Consider the following 18,082-nt stretch of genomic DNA (forward strand, 5'->3'; position numbering starts at 1 on the left):
TTTTTGGATCACAGTTTTCACAAATCACAATTCTATCCATCTACCCTCAGCTATTTTCATACAAACGCAGTAATGTTATGTGAAGGTGATGTGTCCACAGCAAAGTAAGATAATTTCATTCACAATCCAGCTTCTTAAAACTGTTTATCAATTAAAAAAAAAAAAAAACATTTCTTTTATTGCCATGTTAATTTAAATAGCGAAAGAACATACTGTAAACCTCAAGCTGGGTTATGAAACAGCAATTTAATTTGGACAGAAACTCGGAATTAACTATTGTGAAGCAGTGTATAGCATGAACCAGTTTCCTTCACAATCATTAAACACAACTGAAAAAAAAATCATGATGACCTTCTTGAGTTTTATGTAACATCTGACCAAATTATTGAGAATACATTTTGGACATAACACACTGACATGTAAATTCAAAATCAGTGCTTGGAAGCTGGCACTATACAAATCATACTCCAGTACAGTATACGATTATGGGGCGGGAGATGAAACAAGTGAGTGGTATCTTGGAAAAGATTATGAAGGTGTAATGAAAACAAAAAACTGCAACTTGGGCAAACAAAATTGTGAACACTAGGCTCTTTATAAAACAAAAAACATATAGGAGCATATATAAAAAAAAGTGGCGCTGCACACAGTGCAGTACCACTTTTCTTGTGCCCCTTAGCGCCACCATATGTGCGCCGTATTTAAAATACGGCGCTCCATGGCGGTAGTTAGGGGACTAGCATCAGAATTTTTTATGCTAGTCCGGTGCTGTGCAGCATTAGCGTCAAAAATGTTTCCGCTAATCCTGCAAAGCACCAAGAGGCCCATTGTAACCAATGGAAGCCTTATTTTAACGCGAGCTCCGAGTAGGCGTTAAAAGTGCTGAAAAAAAACGATGCAAAGAAATGTCTTAGATTTCTTTGCGCCGTTTTTTTGGCCCACCTAACAGGGGAACGCCACCTCTGCATACATTATGCCTGGTGCAGGCATAATGTAGCGCAAAGGGTTACAAAGTGGCGCAATGCATGAATTGTACCACTTTGTAAATATGGCACGGCGTTTTTAGCCTAATGAAGCCACATTATGTAAAAAAAATAAAATAAAAAAAAAAGACACCAATGTGGCGTTAGGATGACGCTAAGGGCTCTAAAATATGCCCCATAGTCCTTCCATGCGACTTGGTGGTCTTCTAAGCTATTTCTATAACGTACATACAGTACTTGCTCTAGAAAGGCGCCTTCAGCCAACTAAAAGTCTTACAAAAATCATTCAAGTAAAGGATCGTCATCCTCTTCTTGAAGGTGAAGGCGGGAAAATTGGCGGGGTGAAGACAGCTTATTTTTCATAATAACAATGAGACAAGTCAGGGTTGTCAATATCATGATGACTCCCACCACTATGCCAATCGCTTCCGGAAGATGTATGCACCACTGGTCATTCAACAGGCACTTTGTGCTAGCAAAGGTTCCATTATTGGGTTCTTCTTTTAATCCCAGGATGTGGCACATCAACGGGTAAATATCAACACTGTTGATTGTTGCTTGTTTGTAACCTTTCCGAAATGCAGGTCCATGGGCGGCCAGCAGCGGGTGCATGCTGGGTAACGCATTGTCGTAGCCATGGTTTCCATCTAGACAATAAAAAAAGATAGATCTTAGTAGATGTGTTAGGTCTTACTGTTACAATAATATTTATAATAAATACAAATAACTACTCATCTGCACTTGGTTCAGTTTGATATCAGATGCAAGATAACTTGAGCATGAAGGAAAAGTGGATAGGGAGATACAGCAAGTCGATACAGAACTGAAGTGGGCAGTGAGATGAGGGGATGCATTTGGGAGGTAAGTGTAACGCATGACTGTGCTAGGGAAGCACAGAAGGATGCACAGGGCATGGCAAGAAGGGAGAGAAGTGCAGACTGGAAGAGGCAAGTGGCAGGCAGGTGAAGAACACAAGTAAGAAGTCACAGGAGGGACACGAGCAGGGAGTCAAAGGAAGAACACAAGGAAAAATAACACAAGAAGTAAACAAGTAAGAAGGGGTATTAGAAGAGAGGGACAGGAAAGGCATACGCAGAGGGACACGGGGCGAGAAGGTGTGGCAAGACACGGGAGGCAGACGCCAGGAAGCATGAGCGGGGAGAGGGGGGCACAGGAGAGGCACAAACATGAAGACAGTAGATGGACACAAGCGGATAGGCATTTGAGGTACGCAGTGATGGAAGCTCAGGAAAGACCCTCAGGGAGGCTCAGTAGTAGCATTCACAGTGAGGCTCAGGATAGCCACAAGTAGACAGGCTTAGGACAAGCACAAGCAGGGAGGCTCAGAAATGAATGGAAGCACATGGGACACAGGCTATGAGATACAGTGTTGGCATGGGAATGTCTCCTGAGTGGTATATGGGCGAGTGGCCTTGCCCTAAGCACAGTCTACTGAATTTAGTATTCTTACTTTTATTGTGACCCTGGCGTCATGCTAATCTAGCATGCATACATAAGCATGGGTCTGTACCTGACAACTGATATCCAGGACCAGTCCTGTGGTCTGAAAGGGCACACCCAGTGTGCACTCATAACCGACAGAGGACTACTGTCCATGACCTGGTTGCAGCACATCAAGCAGTGGGGGCACCTTAAGTGTTTTGTGATTTGTAGGTTGAACAGACCTTTTTATTTGTGTAAAGAGAGTGTGGCCTGTTGGCCCCTCCTGTGTATATTTCCACTATTATGTGTACCTCAGAACCATGTGCTGACATTGTGTGAATGTTGAGTGTGTGTATTTATGATGCATTTATGGTGTTAGGACTATGTATGTGTGAGTCGGACTACTGATGCTAGTGGGATCCATTTTAGATGCCCCTGATTTAGCATGCCACAAAATGGAGGAGGAGGACAGCTACTTGCAGACAGTGTAAGTGCCTATATTCCTGTGGCTCGGGGTGTAGATCCAGTCACAGAGGAGGATTGAGACAACGCCACCATTAGAGATTCCATGCAGACTTTGTTAGCAAGAGGCTGTTGATTAGTTCTTCCTAACCACTGCCATTTTGGTAAGATGTTAGTTAGTGTGAAGAGAATGAATGCAGTTTCTGGTGTTCAAGATGAGGACGTTTTGAGACCAGGCCTGCTTTTCTCTCTGTCCCAGATTACAGTTTTAGAGAGGCCAATGCTAACGAGCTGCAGAAACCTCATGCTTTAGTGTGCCCATCTTTGGATACTCCTGACTGGAGACAGCTCCAGTGCTACCTGCTGTGAGAAACATCACTTTATACAAATACTGTATCAGGAGAGCAGCCTGAAGACACTTAAACCCAAATCGGTTCTGAAGTTTGAGACAGTAGATGTACATCCCTTATTAAAAGTGAGATCCAAACCACCCAGTTTGTTCGCATCCCAAATTCACTGTGACTGAGGAAGGAAGGGCTCTGCAAAGTACTAAAGAGCTGTTGTATAAACATGGCTGGTATCTGCCGGACAGTCAGACTTCCAGAGGTGAGGGGGCATCACCTAATGCTACTACTTTCTTCTGCATAAGCTGAACATCTGTCTAAAGAAGCCTAAAATCCTGCCTGTCGAGAGAGGGAAGATGTGTTCCTGGCCCTTAAGGGGGGTTGGAGGGGTTGTTAGAGACTGTTCAGAAAGAAAGGCCGACCAAGAGGAACACCTCAAGGAGGGTGGCAAACATGAGAGAGTGATTAATGAGGCACCCACGCATAGAGGACGTCTCCTGGTCTCTTTGTGCAGCATTGCTGATATTGCGTTCAAACTGTGTCAAAAGCATGTTAGCGTGATGCTACACAGAAGCCTGCCATGAGCATAAGTAACTGCTGTGCAGCCATCGCCGACCAAAGAGCTAAACCGCAGGAAGTCCAACCCTGGTCACCGCAAAGGCCTTGTTGCCCATGGAGCACGTCAGCCTGAAGGCTGCTGCTTCTGCCAGCTGAAGTGTCAGTTTGTAGCGATTCTGGAGGGTCACCACCACCACCGAGAACTGGTGCCACCACAGGAGCCAGCCTGAACCAGGTCCGAGGATAACCTAGTGCAAAGTGGCTGTTGCAGCGATCAAGACCGCACACACCTCCTGCAGCAGGCCACCACTGTGGTTAAGGCCCAAAGAAGTCTACTCAGTAGAGGTGGGATACCCACGTTCCTGCTGCACAGCCCAGGCGACTTTCAATCTAACATAGGTAATCGTGGGGCTCAGCAGCAACTTTTAAATCTTTTGAACTCAGTTGCCTAACAATTCCAAGACGACATGGGGATTATGCTCAGGTACAGATTGCTCTACCCACTCCCTGGTATATGAAACAGCAATAGCAAGATCTCCGACCTCGCAAGGAAAAAAGTCAATTACCGGGGAAGGGTGGGGAGTGCCTCAAGATCAGAGGAATTTACAACAACCTTGTAATTTGAGTTAGTTGCACTGTAATATTTAGCCTTGCTGTGAAATTGAAAATACTTTCTTTTCTAAAAAGATAAGTACTGGCCTGGACAATATTTATTGTGTTTGTTGTTTGATTGTTCTCAGCTCTAGATTCCCCCCACCCAACACTACCTAAAGCAGCTTGTGACTGCTTGCCCTTGCTACCCTGAGACACAAGTGTGAAATAGAGGGGTATACTTGGCCCTGTTTGTAGAGCCATAGTAGGATGAACCCCATAATATCAGGCACAATTTACCTCAATCACCATGGCTGGGCTACAGTAGCTGCTGTCTTCCCTGCAGTGCCTGACCAAGGTCTAACATGGTTCGGGAAGCTCTGCGCCCAAGCAGCTAAGGCTGTGGAAAGAGAGACACAGGGCATGTGAAGAGGGAGAAAAGAACAAAGGCAGAAGGCGTGCACAAGAAGGAACCTGGTGAACAGAGGCAAGATGGTATAGGAAGCACAAGGGGCCATAGGTGGCACATGGGACACAGACAAGGAAGCAAAGGGGCATGTAGAAAGGGCAGAATAAAGGAATGCACAACTGGAAGATGATCATGCTAGGGGGCAGGAAGTTTAGGGGGCCATGAATGGCACAGAGAACACTTGGGATGGCACGATAAATTACATAGCTGACAGGAATTGTTACATTGGACCCTACAACAGCATTGCTCCTGTAAGTGTTGTAAGGCTAGAATGCTACGGTCATCAAATGCATGTCCTTGTAAAGAATACAAGCTGAATGACACTTGTCATTGCTGTCAAATTTCACTTTTGTGTTAGGGTTTTAGATTATAGCCTTAAAACCCCTTCAAATCAAAGGGGGATGTTTACGTTTTTTTTTTAACAAACATCTCAGCCATAACGATCTATTGAAAGTAATTTGAAGAATTTATTTTATAAACATATACTTTGGCATCAGCCCAAAAGTCCAGCAAGCAAATGGCATTTGTGGATGCTATGGGTTTTCTTTTTGATCCCATAGGTGCATGTTGTATTTTTCCTTTTTTGAAGGCCTCGCAGAGGACCTTTTACACCCTCTCATTAAGGGAGTCCTGGGAAGATTTCAACTGCATTTTTCTACTACAAGTACTGTAGATTCTTGTAAAGTGGTCTCCACCACACAGGGTGATGAGGCGGTATATCCTGGGGCCAGTGAGAGCATGGAGATAAAGAGGATGGGCGACACATTGCCCGGAGAGTGTGTAAGTGATACAAGGGTTGGCAAGAGAAGGCACATTGCGCCAGTCATACTAGGAATCACATAGATGCTCCCTCTGGTCCTCGGTAAGCCAAGGGGAGGGGTGTGGAAGAAGCAGCCCTTTCTTCTGAGCCCTATTGCACTGAAAGTGGTAGGAGCTGGGAGAAGCTTCAAGAGCCCCTAAGCCAGACTAGGGCTCAGAGACGGGGTTGTTTCATCCCTACTCCCCTGGCCACTTTCCCTGCTAGGCTTTATAAAGGTTTTTAGACAGGTCTCTCAAGTCAAGCAAGCTTTGATTTCACCCTAAAATAAAGGGAAAGACCAAAATATCGCATTTATTTCCACACTGAGGTTTGCTAACTAGGAGTGCCAAATCGCGAACCATGAAATGACGAATGGGATCAAAAATAACTGCAGATTTTATTTTTCAGAGACATGATGGTTTGTGAACCAGTTTATGAACGAACCTCTCAATAACTCAAACATTTCTGGACAGACTGGTGAAAGCGAGTCTCATGGTTGTGTAGCGAATTGTAATTGGGGAAGTTTAGTGGCTTTTAGATGTTGGATCCTAAGCATAGTCCCTTGAACTGAAGAACAAATACCCACAACTAAACATTTTGTTCAGTATTTTTTAGGGTCTTTATGATTATATAAAACTGCTAGGGCTCAGTGACCGCAAAGGCGAGCCGCGCCAGGATCCCAGTACCCATCCCTCAAGAGCCATGTTCCAAAAACAATATAGTTGTGGGTGGAATGCCCGATTTAATCTCAGGTCACATTGCAAGTATGCCACTCCAAAGATCAACCCATCTGCAAACCAAAGTTGGGCTCATTCCAGTAGAAAACGTCCAGCCACGCCTGCCAGGCCACCTCTAGATGGGAACACAGGCAAACCCAGTGAGGTGCAATTATTATCGAGGTGCAGTACGAGCAATTCTTTGCAGCCGGTCAATCACTCACAGGAATGCCTCAGATGTCTCAACTACAGTACAGACATGCAATACTCTCAATTAACAACTATTGAAACTGGTACAGCCGCTTTGTGGCAGGATACCTACAAGTCGACAATGCGAACCAGCATCACGCCAGCTCTTCTAATTTGTTTGAGTGTGAACATAACAGGATCTTGATTTTTGCATGTTCAACTAAGCCAGTTGGGTTTATTCAGACTGGATGTCAGCACAGATTTAGTGAAGTACGCCAGCAAAAGTCGAGAGGTAAGTGAGCATAAAAAACACCTCTGGTCTCCTGGCACACATATACAGCATGAAACAAGGTACATGGATCCATGTAGTGCACGGGTCTCCAACCTTTTCAGTAGTAAGTACTTATGTTTATTGAACATCATCACAAGCTACTAACATTACTACAATTGGTTAGTGACCGCATCAGACAAGATACATTAGTGGCCACCATATGCATGATTACTAGCAGTAGCCACCTCAGTACATCAGGCACAGCTGCCAACAGTAATGTAGAAAATGCTTTGTCAATGTGGAATGCCTCTGCATGTGTAAAACATGAAAGCCACAGCTGCAATACCCCTGGCACCAAGTTATTAATATCAGTAATTAATCTCCCCACCACCATATGATTTATCACTCAAATATTTGCTTTATTTAGATGTTGAAAATTCACAAACCTCAGCTTATCAGTTCTGCAAATACACACATTTTAGTCTCCAAAACACACTTTTCAATATATATGTATATTCAACTAAGCAAAAAGCTTATAATTTAGTAGGCTCTGCTGCACACAGGAGGGCCACCTACAGGGAGGTGGAGAGCTACGAGTAACTCATGACCTAGGAGTTGGGGTGAGGGTGGGGGTGGGGGTGGGGGGTTCTTCGGCATGATTGGTGCTATAAAAATACCATACATTTTTTCATGTGTTTCTTGGGGTACACCATCTCAGACTCAACCCACCTCCTGAAGAGACTCCACACATCTCCTGAAGAAACTCCAAACAATACAGAACGCAGCGGCAAGACTCGTACTCTACCTCCCCAGAAAGACCCACATCACACCCCATCTCAAAAAACTACACTGGCTCCCGATTCAGAAGAGATGCCAGTTCAAGATGTTGACCCACACCAACAAGACCCTGCACAACGAAGGACCAGCATACATCGACAAATGCCTGACATTCCACCAACCAACCAGACACCTCCGATCAGCTTCCCTCTCCCTCGCAGGCAATCCACTGATCCGTTGAGCCAACAGAGGAGGACTCTCCTTCTCGCATCTGGCAGCCAAGGTTTGGAACAACCTCCCCCTGCACCTCACCGTTGCACCAGCTGTTCAGAAGTACTAAAGACCTGGATGTTTGAATGAGGATTCCTCCACCCATCAGCATACAGCCCCAGTGCCTCGAGACCCTCACGGGTGATTTTCCGTGCTCTATAAATGTTTGATTGGTTGATTGAACCCCCCAAAAAACAAAATCATACCTTGTGATGTTCTAAAAAGAATGTTAACTTGCTGACTGGTCATACACACACCACATTCTGAAACAAGGTTAGTAGAATAGAGTGGTTGAGTTTCAAAGCCGCTTGGATGTCTAACCCAACAGGGTCAATAGAGTGGCGTCACTTTGATCAAGGACTTTTGACAACATAGCAGCATGTACGTCCATACAGCCTTCTTGCCACAACTTTTTTTTTAATAACCAGGCTGGCAGTCTCCCAAGATACACTGCAAATGCAAAGTGGCTTCTTTTTTCCGCAGTCTTCAGTGGATAAGTAATATTAGTCACTGTCTCTAAATTTCACTGGATTCAATGACGATTTTTCAAATAATGCAAACATCCAAGAGTGTTAAAAAGACTTAGAAGTAGAAGACCTCCAAAACACCACTTTCATCCCTGCAGTAAAAACAGGGGGAGGGCAGGGAGGAAATGCTGGGCAGTCCACAAATGAACAACCACAAGGATGATTACTGTAGGAAGGTCATACATTTAGCTGACAATATCTCAAAAAGTGACATCTCACTGACATTCTTGCTGATTCTATGGGCATTCCATTAGCGAATACACATAGCCAACAACCTGAAACTCAAGATGGAAAGAAGAAGATCCAGATGTCCCAACTGTAGAACTTTGTGTGCCGTGCTCTTAAGCTCAATATTGTCAGGTTGTGGTACAAACGTTTGCCCTGAAAGCAGGCCTTCTCTTCACAACAATATGCAGTTTGTCAGTCTGATACTTGTACAGGGTGTTTTTACCAACAATAGAAAGACAAAAAGATGATGATCAGGATTATCAATATTTTGGATTTCTTCCGTTTATGAATCACTCTTGGATTAGAAAGGTGCAAAACACTTTCTCAGACTACAGATTTGACAGGGTTTCCATTAAACATGGGCAATATATCAGTTACACTGGTATAATCTTGCATCATTTTGGTATTTCGTGTTACGTTTCTAATGCATAATGCAAGAGAGTTTGCCATTACGCTAAAAGTGAGTAATCTAGATTTAATTTTAGGAAAAAACGTATTAACGGAATACAGAACCACCGAAATTCATTTAAAATGTACTTTCTACCCAAGAGCAGTGTTTGGTCAACTTTTTCTTTTTTTAAGAAGGACAAGGGAACTGCCATAAAGAGAAAGGCTACAATAGATACAGTAACAACTTTCTCTTCCCGTCCTGAAGCCTTGCCTGTGTTCTTTTTCTAAGTCCTTGTCTATTTTGGATTTAGAATCTATAGACAAAGCGTAACTTACTCTTGGCCTTTGTGTTTTTCTGTGAATGTTCCTTGAGACGGGCGGTGGTGGGTGCCGCACCACACTTACCTGAGGTGCATGTGCATTGCTGTGAGGGAACTGATGTCCGCGCCGCCGTTTGTACTAGAGTGTGGTGGCAGGGGTTCACAGGGATGGTCTGTTGCCTAATTCTCCAATACCAAGGATGGCAAGTGTGATGTTACACTCCGGTCTTTTACAAACAGCCATAAGGTCACAGGGAGAGTACAGCTGGGGTGCGGGGGTTGATTTCTTCCTCCTTTTGGGTAGATTCTTAGTGCTAAGTGATGGAAAACACTGTCACTTTCCTCCTTACTTTCCAAGTAGGAGGTGTGTCCTTTAATTAAGGCCCAATTCAAGATGGTATTTTTAATAGCTTTTTTGCTAAAACTTTCTGTTGGATACACTTCCTGTGTTGTCACTTTCTGTCCCTGTTTCTACATTACCTGTTGTCCCCCTATCCAAGAAGGCCAAGACTTGAGCTTAGTGTGCTGCAAATGATCCAGTGATATTTTTGTCATTACCATTCAGCCTCTATTTTTTCTAATGTCTCCTTTTTTCCAGCAAGGTTTTCGGACTCTTGGAACCTTTGATCAGATGTTCTCCTATTCCATACATTTTTGAGACTTCAGTGTTTGCGTTCAGTGTCAAACCTCTTCTAGCTTGGTTTCCCCTTTGGATTTTTGTACGCCTTTAAAAGTGTTTTCCTCCACATAGTGACATCTTTGGAGACACTTGACACTTTTACATAATTGTTTTGTGCAGGTGACAAGGTGGCTACAATGAGTTGCCCTTGTCTCTGGCAATCAATGTAGGACAGAAAGGCATCTCTTTGGTATCCAGGTGTTGACAGATTGTGGCAGCAACAACTTTTGAGTTCAAGAAATCATCAAAGGTCCCTCATAGGATTTGGATGGTACTATCCAACAACAAGCATTAAGTTACAACAGATTCAGGGTCAGAATGGACGTTTGAAGCAGACTCTGATTCCACAGACTTCCCAGTGGCTGTCTTTGCAATATAGTGATCTGCAGGCGATCCCACAAGAAAAAGGACATTTCGGATACTCTAGTAGTCCTGTCTGCCTTTTGTATGGCCCAGCTTTTGAACAGACTGTTCTAAAGTAGAATATTTAATTGGATGTTTGCCTGATGGTGCTCTGGCTAGGGCTAAGCCACTTTTTAACTGTCACCGATCCTAATCTTGATAACTGTCATCTTTTCCTGTCTAATTTCAAGATGTTTGAAAGGACTGACAGGGACTTTTCAGCTGAGGAAGCGCTATGTGACACTCAACGGGGTAAAATACATCTTATCCTCTTACCAGATTCAGGCAATCAGCAGATAAAACACAAATTACCCTGTTTTGGAGAGGGCGGAAGGAAGAAATTACGGAATAACTAATGACTCCCACCTCATTTTCAGAATTAAAGTAGCCTTCCTCATTGAACAGAACAAACGGTGAAATACAAAACGTTAAGGATCTTGGTAAAGCTGAAGTACCAATATGTTTTCTCAATGAAAGAGCGACTCATCCTACTAACACTGAATGACAATTCAATTGAAGAACCCATTTGTTTTCTTTTGCATACATTGACATCCTGTGAACAAAAGTACTGAGTCACTAAAAGGGAATTGCTCACCATAAAAAAAACATGCTTGTAAGAAAGGGAGACATATTTTGATTGGGAGACAATAGCCTTCTTAAATATAAATGGATCACAGAGACGTTGTGTATGAGGGACCCCCTTTTCTAACAAGACTGTTAATTATGATTTCCTAATAAAGTTGTATATTCTTAGTGTATTATTGGAAGTACAAATTGTGTAGGTCAGTGTTAACATGGAGACGCTTCCTGGATATATTGGAAATGCTGGCAGAAAAGGGAATCCTGGTGGATCCAGCAATTAACAGGGATAGTGGGTGTGACTAATGCCTATGTTTCACAGAATGTCCTGGTTTCTCGAGAAAGGAAGAAACCATTTTCCGACTATTCCTTTGGTTCATTCCACAGTCTTCATTCAGTGGAAAAGAATGATGTGGTCCACTGCACTGGATGCCTCAGAGTTGTCAAGCAGCAAGAGCATAGCTAGATTCAATTTCCTATTACCTCAAATTTAACATCAATCATGCTGGAGAACAGTGGAGTTCAAAATGAGCAGTCTCCACTTCTCCAGCAAATTCCCACTCACAGACTACCAGCAGCAGGCTAAGTACAACTTTGGGCAGTGGATCTCATTCTTTTACAAATTAGGTACTGGTGGAAAAGCTATGTCTTTGGGAAGAGGGAGCACTTCACTGGATTTGTGATTCATGTGGAAATCCTTTTTGTGATGTTAACAGTTCTCTCAGGCCCACTGCCGTCCACCATTACAGGCTTACACAGTCTGTAAATATCCCCTATAACACAGGTCTTTATTGATGCTAGAGCGAAGAGTTTAAGTTTAAATTAACCTTAATCTATCTACATGACGTGAGATTCGAAGTGTTGATCTTGAACCAGATCCTGTAAACAACAGACTGAGGGAATTATTTATTTCCTGAATAATAAGTTAAATTGTGAACTAGTAAATGCAACATTGGCTGTTGCGCTAATAACATTCATGCCTTTATGCTCAACCTGAATATCTACTTTCTAATAATAACAGCAGCATATCTCAATACCCGATTCTAATTAGATTTTGAGTTCTGGAGTCCAAGCGAAATACAGAGGGACAAAACAGAGAATTGGGTGGAGGTTTTTTTAATTAAGGCTTTTCGGCCCGTATATCTTTTCGTGCACATAGAGCCCATTTGTCTCCTGTGACAAGTTAACCCTCAATAGCCTATTAAGATGGTGGTGTTATATAGGTGTCTGGGACATAAGGACTGTTTTCACAGAAACATTTTGACCTCTTTACTTTCTTTATGTTAGGAGTTAGTTCTGCACTAGTAGTAGAGGATTTGTCATCCTGACAGGATGACTGGGAAGGGGCTGTACCAAACCCCACTTAAACTTCCAAGGGTTTTACCTCCTGCACACACACAAGAACCTGATGCCAGAGGCCTGTGTGTCTTTTGGCATCCCCAAACAGTTTGGAGCCCTGATGGGAAGGGAAGAACATTTCAGAACCAGATGAGGTCGGAGATGGAGTCTCCTCTCCACTCACAAACACACACAAAGGCTCTCACCAAGTATAAATATTGGACCTCCGAAGCCACTCATCAGAACGCTCATGGACCCGTGGAAGTTACAGGAGGAGAACTGCCCTGCAGCTTGAAGGACTGCCCTGATGATTGGGAAGGCTGTTTAAACCTGCTTGCCTTCATTTCAAGCTAAGTGGAGTAACTTCAAGGGTCAGTTGGATGACCTCCTCTGTGAGCTCCAGGGACAAAACAAGCTTAAAAGACCTCCTTGGAACTGCCCAGCTGACCTGCAAATCGACCTGCCAGAGCCCTGCTGGCCTCTGTTGCAGTGATTCCCTGATCCCCAAGAGGTGCCTCCCCAGATCCTACACCCCCTAGGTATCAGAATGTACTCATCTGAAGAAAAGGTGAAAATCCTGAGGTTTGGGCTCCTCATGACTACTATATTAACGACAGCCCATGGCACTCTGCCTCCTTTACGTGCTACAGCGACGATCATCTGCAATGCTCCACCTGCTCATCATGCCCTCCTCCACATTAATGGAACTTTTTACACAGACGTAGAGGGTAACTTTTCAGGGAGACTAACCTTGTCCTTTTATCTGAACCACGCTACACCTCGGTCAGCCTGAACGTGTGACTTTACTCCATTGTATCATGAACAGATGACCACGAGTGGCGTTTGCTTTTAGGCACTGTTTTTACATAAAACTTTAAAACTGAATACCTCTGGTTCTGCTGATTGTATTTTTGTTGTTCTGGTATCATTTTATTTATTTAAATTTAATCTAATATTCTAAATTGGTTTGAGATTTTTCTTGTGGTGTGTTTTCACTCTATTACTGGTTGTGTGGTGCATAAATAGTGTATACATTGCCTCAACCACCCTCCTCAACCAATAACCCCAATTTAAAGTAGGTAGCATAGGAATGGATATGTATTTTTGTTGAAGTAAAGAATTGTAAAATAGCATTGGTATGGCACAAAAGGTCAGGTGACAGGACATGGATTTGTAGGTCTGTCAAGCCAGACCTATAAATCCATGTAGGTTAATGAAAGCCCTCGTAACATCTGTGCTGTCGCCCGAGAAAAACACTATAATTTAGCTTAGTGTAGTTTTATAGCACTACAATACTATGTGTGTTCTCCTGAAAGTTCAGGCTCAGGCGTGCTGGATAAATAAGCAAAATGATCACAGCTGTGAAGTGTGGAGGGCAAGCACATTTTTGTGGAAACACACAACTTCTGCCTAATCAAAACATGTACTCCTGGCCCCCATCATATGGGCGCAGCCCAAGCTTCCCTCTAGGTGATTATCACATACATGTCTGGCGACAGCTGTGCCCTCAAGCCAAACCATGAAAACAGTCTACACTGGAAAATGGTGATAAGAGGTTACAGACAGAGTATTAACTTTTTTTTAAATACCCAGGTTCAACAAGTTAGGCCATAGACAAAGATGTCAGCTTATCATAAGAGCTCCTGATTGAATCCCATGTTGTTGGTGCGTCTGTCTCTTGCAATAGCCTTCTCTTTTAGGACTGGCTTGATATCTGGGGTAAGCAAGTGTGTGATGGCAAATGACAAAAAGAAGGTGTTTGATTCTTGGATGAACACCAATGAGGCCTCCTGTGCTGCATCCCTGGTCTCTCATCAGTATGCTGAGCTTGGCACAGCTGTCTGCTCCTGAGTGACACAGGTCAGCTGGTAGGTCACAAGGTTGGCGGGCTGGAAGGCGAAAAATGTCTGAAGGGCAAACTGCAAAAGGTGTAGGATGTATTGAAACCCTCTGGAGAGGTCCAGCAGAGGCAGAAGCACAGGCAAAAAGGTTTTTGTTTGCAGTTTTATATACCACAAACTTAGCCGAAAGGCATTAGGCTGCTATATATGAGCACTCAATTACATTACACAGGTCAAACCTTTTTTTTTTAAGCACAGAGAAATTAAGTGATTGGCCCAAAATCACAGGATACTGAGCCAGTGCCAGGACTCGAACCTGGTTCACTGGTTACAAAGTCATAAGGTCTTGCCTTGAGGGGACATCACTGAAGAACAAACTGGCCCGCACTAAGTGTGGGCTGTGGGAGAGCAGGTAACAAATCCTTCCGTTCCGTCTGCTGCTCTTTGGGTGACTTCTCTGAAATGGAGAAATGCAAAGAGCAGTGTACATGCCCCTGGGAGGAACCTCTGGCTATATAGCACAAGCCTTAGTAAAATTGCACCATGACAGGAAACAAAATAAGTGAAGATTTCTATGCACCTTGAGGTGTTGTTTTGGGCAGCCATTTTAAAGAATTTAAATGGCGGTATCAAGAGAGGCTAATATGACTATGGGAGAAAAAACTTTGATGAGGTTCATTAACGTCCTGCACAACAATCTAACAAACACAACATCAAATACTGAAACTGCACTAAGTGCAGTGGACCAGTAGTTGGAGCGCATCCCAGGGATTGTGTGCATTTATGAGAAGGAGCTGCCACACCAAATTCACAAAGGACAGAGGCTCAAGATGTGTGGGACAATTCCCTCCTGAAGCTAGACAGAAGGACAGAAGTCCTAGACAGCTTGTGAAAGGGCACGCACCTTCACATCAAAACTGGAAGAGTCATGAGCCCCAGACTTAGCACCTGATCTTCGAGCTTTACTGAGAACATAGCATGACTTAGAGGGTGGATGAGGTCTCATGCTTAGTGGCTTTCCCAGACAGCCATGAGGAACAATGAGTCGGTGAGCCGCTTAGTTGAGATAATGATGATTTTTGTGTTCAACTGTTTGGACAGAGAAAAAAATTAACGTTTGGCAATACAAGTGAATTCTGTGATGATGAGCGAGCCTTGCTGTGTGTACCTTAACACACTGCTGAGGAAGAGAGACCTAATGGTGGTGACAGTAGTAATGGGTGCAAAGGGGTCTGACATCAGCATCTATGACACACTAGGCAAGGCTCATGGTGGAAGGTTAAGGGAAAACAGGGCATTTTTGAAGGGTTTGGTTATGAGTAAAAGCATAAGTGATGCTATTCTATTGTTCTCTAGTTTTATTCTCTGGGACAATAGGGAGTATTCAGGGATAGATGCATGAGGGGATTCTCTCACAAGGTGCAGGAAGCATGAAGTTCTTAAATGATTGTGTAAAATGCTAATGCTATCCTATCTCCTTATTTTCTTTCCTTCCTCATTTGTTCTTGGTCCCAGTCTTTCACTATAGGGGCACTGGGAATTATTACACTGGAGTTTAATTAGTGACATATGGAGAAGTCAGAATCCCTTTATATTGTTGTGTTAAAGGGATGTTATCCTTCTTGCAAAGTTTTGATTCAATACAAATCCTTAACCAAAAAATGCACATACTCGAGAAATGGAAATTATGGAAGATAAGTAGAGGATAAAGATAGGGGTAGGATTCAAAGTCTAATAGACTTTGAAGTAGTTTAATTAATTTCTAAACAGGAGAAAAGTGTGAATAATTGAATATCTGTATGCAGGGAATTTCTGGTGGCTAGTGCCCCTGCAGGAAATTGTTACAGTTTCCTATTTTGAAGCAACAAATGCAGGACAATTACAGGAAAGTGTTAAACAGTGGTATCCTTTCCCCTGTTCAGTACTCAGAGTTGGCATTACCCTTTGAAACCAGCAGCCAACAAAATGTTGATTCTAATTTGGCAAGTTAAATGCCACACTGTCAGCTTACAAAATAAGTATTCAGCAAACCGAACTTCATAGCAAATAACTGTTGACACACCTGTGGTAACAGGAGGAACCCAATAAACAAGGCCACTTACTGATGAGAGGTGCTGCATTGTGGGTTATTGACCATCCCTCGTCGGCTACCAAAATGATGGGTTGAATGCGGCTGTTGTGCTTGTAGTGGTATCGGTCTGGGATATCTTCTTTGAGGTAGACCTTCATGTTTGGGCTGCAGTTTTTCAGTAAATTGTACACATACATTTTGTCTAGAAGCATAAAAAAATGGGATAAGCAAACATTTGTAGAAGACCAATCATACATGCAATGACTTACACTGCTACTGATATTCACATTCTGTCACCTCAGGACTGCCTTGAGGGCGCTAGATCTCTCGTTGCCAGTAGAACCCCCCGCTTGTAGCGCTCCAAACTCTGCTCACTAGTTGCACGCGCAGGGACCTAGTTATGCGGTTATACACCGCGGCCCAAGGGGATGGATTGCTAGCTCAGAACAATGCCCTTGACATTGGAGGACTGTTGAGGAGGTTTCTGTAGCACACTGATGGGGATGCTCACACCAAATTGCAACCTGCAAATTATTAATTTTAAATATTTACAGCAAATGTCTGACACTCCCACTAGGTTGTTTTGAACAGTTCTTTTTATTTATTTAGGGATCATTGGAAATGCGTAGCATCCTCATGAGATGATACACAGCATTACGCCTAAAACCCAGTGGGTCAGCTGTAAGAAAATATGGAATCAGGGGCGAGCCTATTGCACAGCCACATGCCAACCCAGGGTCCAGCAGCGTTGAGGAGGCATTGTTCGAAATCATTGATCCAACAAGAATAAAAGAAAAAAAAAAAAAAAAAAAAACTCTCCAACAACCCTGCCTTCCCTTCCTCTGCCGATCTGCCTATTGAGCAGTGTGAGTTTGTTAGCCTGAGCCTACATAGTATTCAACTCTGAGTCCCAACTGCCGGTTGAGACTGTGTGGTATCCCGCAGTAAATATAGGACCTTAGGATAGGCCGGACAGGCCAATTCTCGGAATTCCAAGGATAGCAGTGTAATAAGTGGGGCCCATGTGTCAGTGTATCTGGTGGGGTCCGCATGCATAGCTAAAGAGAGTTTTTTCATACCCAAAACCAACCAGAGTTGGTGTAACCACCTAGTATGGTCAGGGACAAGAGCAGTGCCCCAGTGTGATGACTTGATGAGCAGCGTTAAGGGCTAAGGCCATCAACCGTATCTTGTGCGACCGTAAAGAGTATGTCAGAGTGTTAGGGAGCCCTAGCATGGTGTAAGCAGGGAACCGAGGTATAGAGGTCTCACATGCTATATCAATGTTGTCAAGGACCTGATCCCAGAAGCAGGAGAGCTTTGAGCAATGCCATAGTAAATTAATTAGGGAACCGGTGTTGCCGCATCCCCTCCAGCACTTAGAGGATCTCTGAGAGGCCCATTTCTGGAGTTTCGATGCTGCAAGTTACCAGTAGGAGGCAATCTTGTAAGCCATTTCAGTGCCTGCTATGGAATGAGATGTGTGGTGTACTCTATGATATATGTCACCGCAATCTTTATCAGATGGTGATCTACCAAGTTCTGTCTCCCATCGCACTTATCCCTTGGTCTTGGGTATAGGTAGGTTGTCCCCTAGTAACAAATATAGGTCAGAGACTAGATGACATTCGTCCGTTTTGAGGATGAACCACTTTTCAATTGGAAGCAGTGTTTGCCCACCCCCTTCCTGATTGTCATCTTCTGCGCCCAATGATGCACTTGAAGATACTGTACATAGTCAATGTCTGAGAGGAAATATTCTAATTTGAGTTGGTCGAAGGGGAGGACACCATTTGCATCAAAGAGGGAGCCTAAGCGTTTACAACCAGCTTCGC

General features: G+C 43.6%; 1 protein-coding gene across 2 annotated transcripts in view; it reads right to left on the bottom strand.

Moving 5' to 3' along the window:
• Nucleotides 1-227: 227 nt before the first annotated feature.
• Nucleotides 228-18,082, bottom strand: part of ENPP4 (ectonucleotide pyrophosphatase/phosphodiesterase 4) — a 137,462-nt gene continuing 119,607 nt past the window's right edge. For both annotated transcript variants that reach the window (XM_069236095.1, XM_069236096.1), the window contains exons 3-4: nt 16,279-16,449; nt 228-1,630 (exon numbers count right to left, since the gene is read on the bottom strand). In XM_069236095.1, the coding sequence (XP_069092196.1) occupies nt 1,266-1,630; nt 16,279-16,449 (536 nt within the window). In that variant the 3' untranslated portion in view covers nt 228-1,265. The remainder of the gene's footprint in view (nt 1,631-16,278; nt 16,450-18,082) is intronic.

Source organism: Pleurodeles waltl, chromosome 5, assembly GCF_031143425.1.
Source record: "Pleurodeles waltl isolate 20211129_DDA chromosome 5, aPleWal1.hap1.20221129, whole genome shotgun sequence".
Classification (NCBI taxonomy): Eukaryota; Metazoa; Chordata; class Amphibia; order Caudata; family Salamandridae; genus Pleurodeles; species Pleurodeles waltl.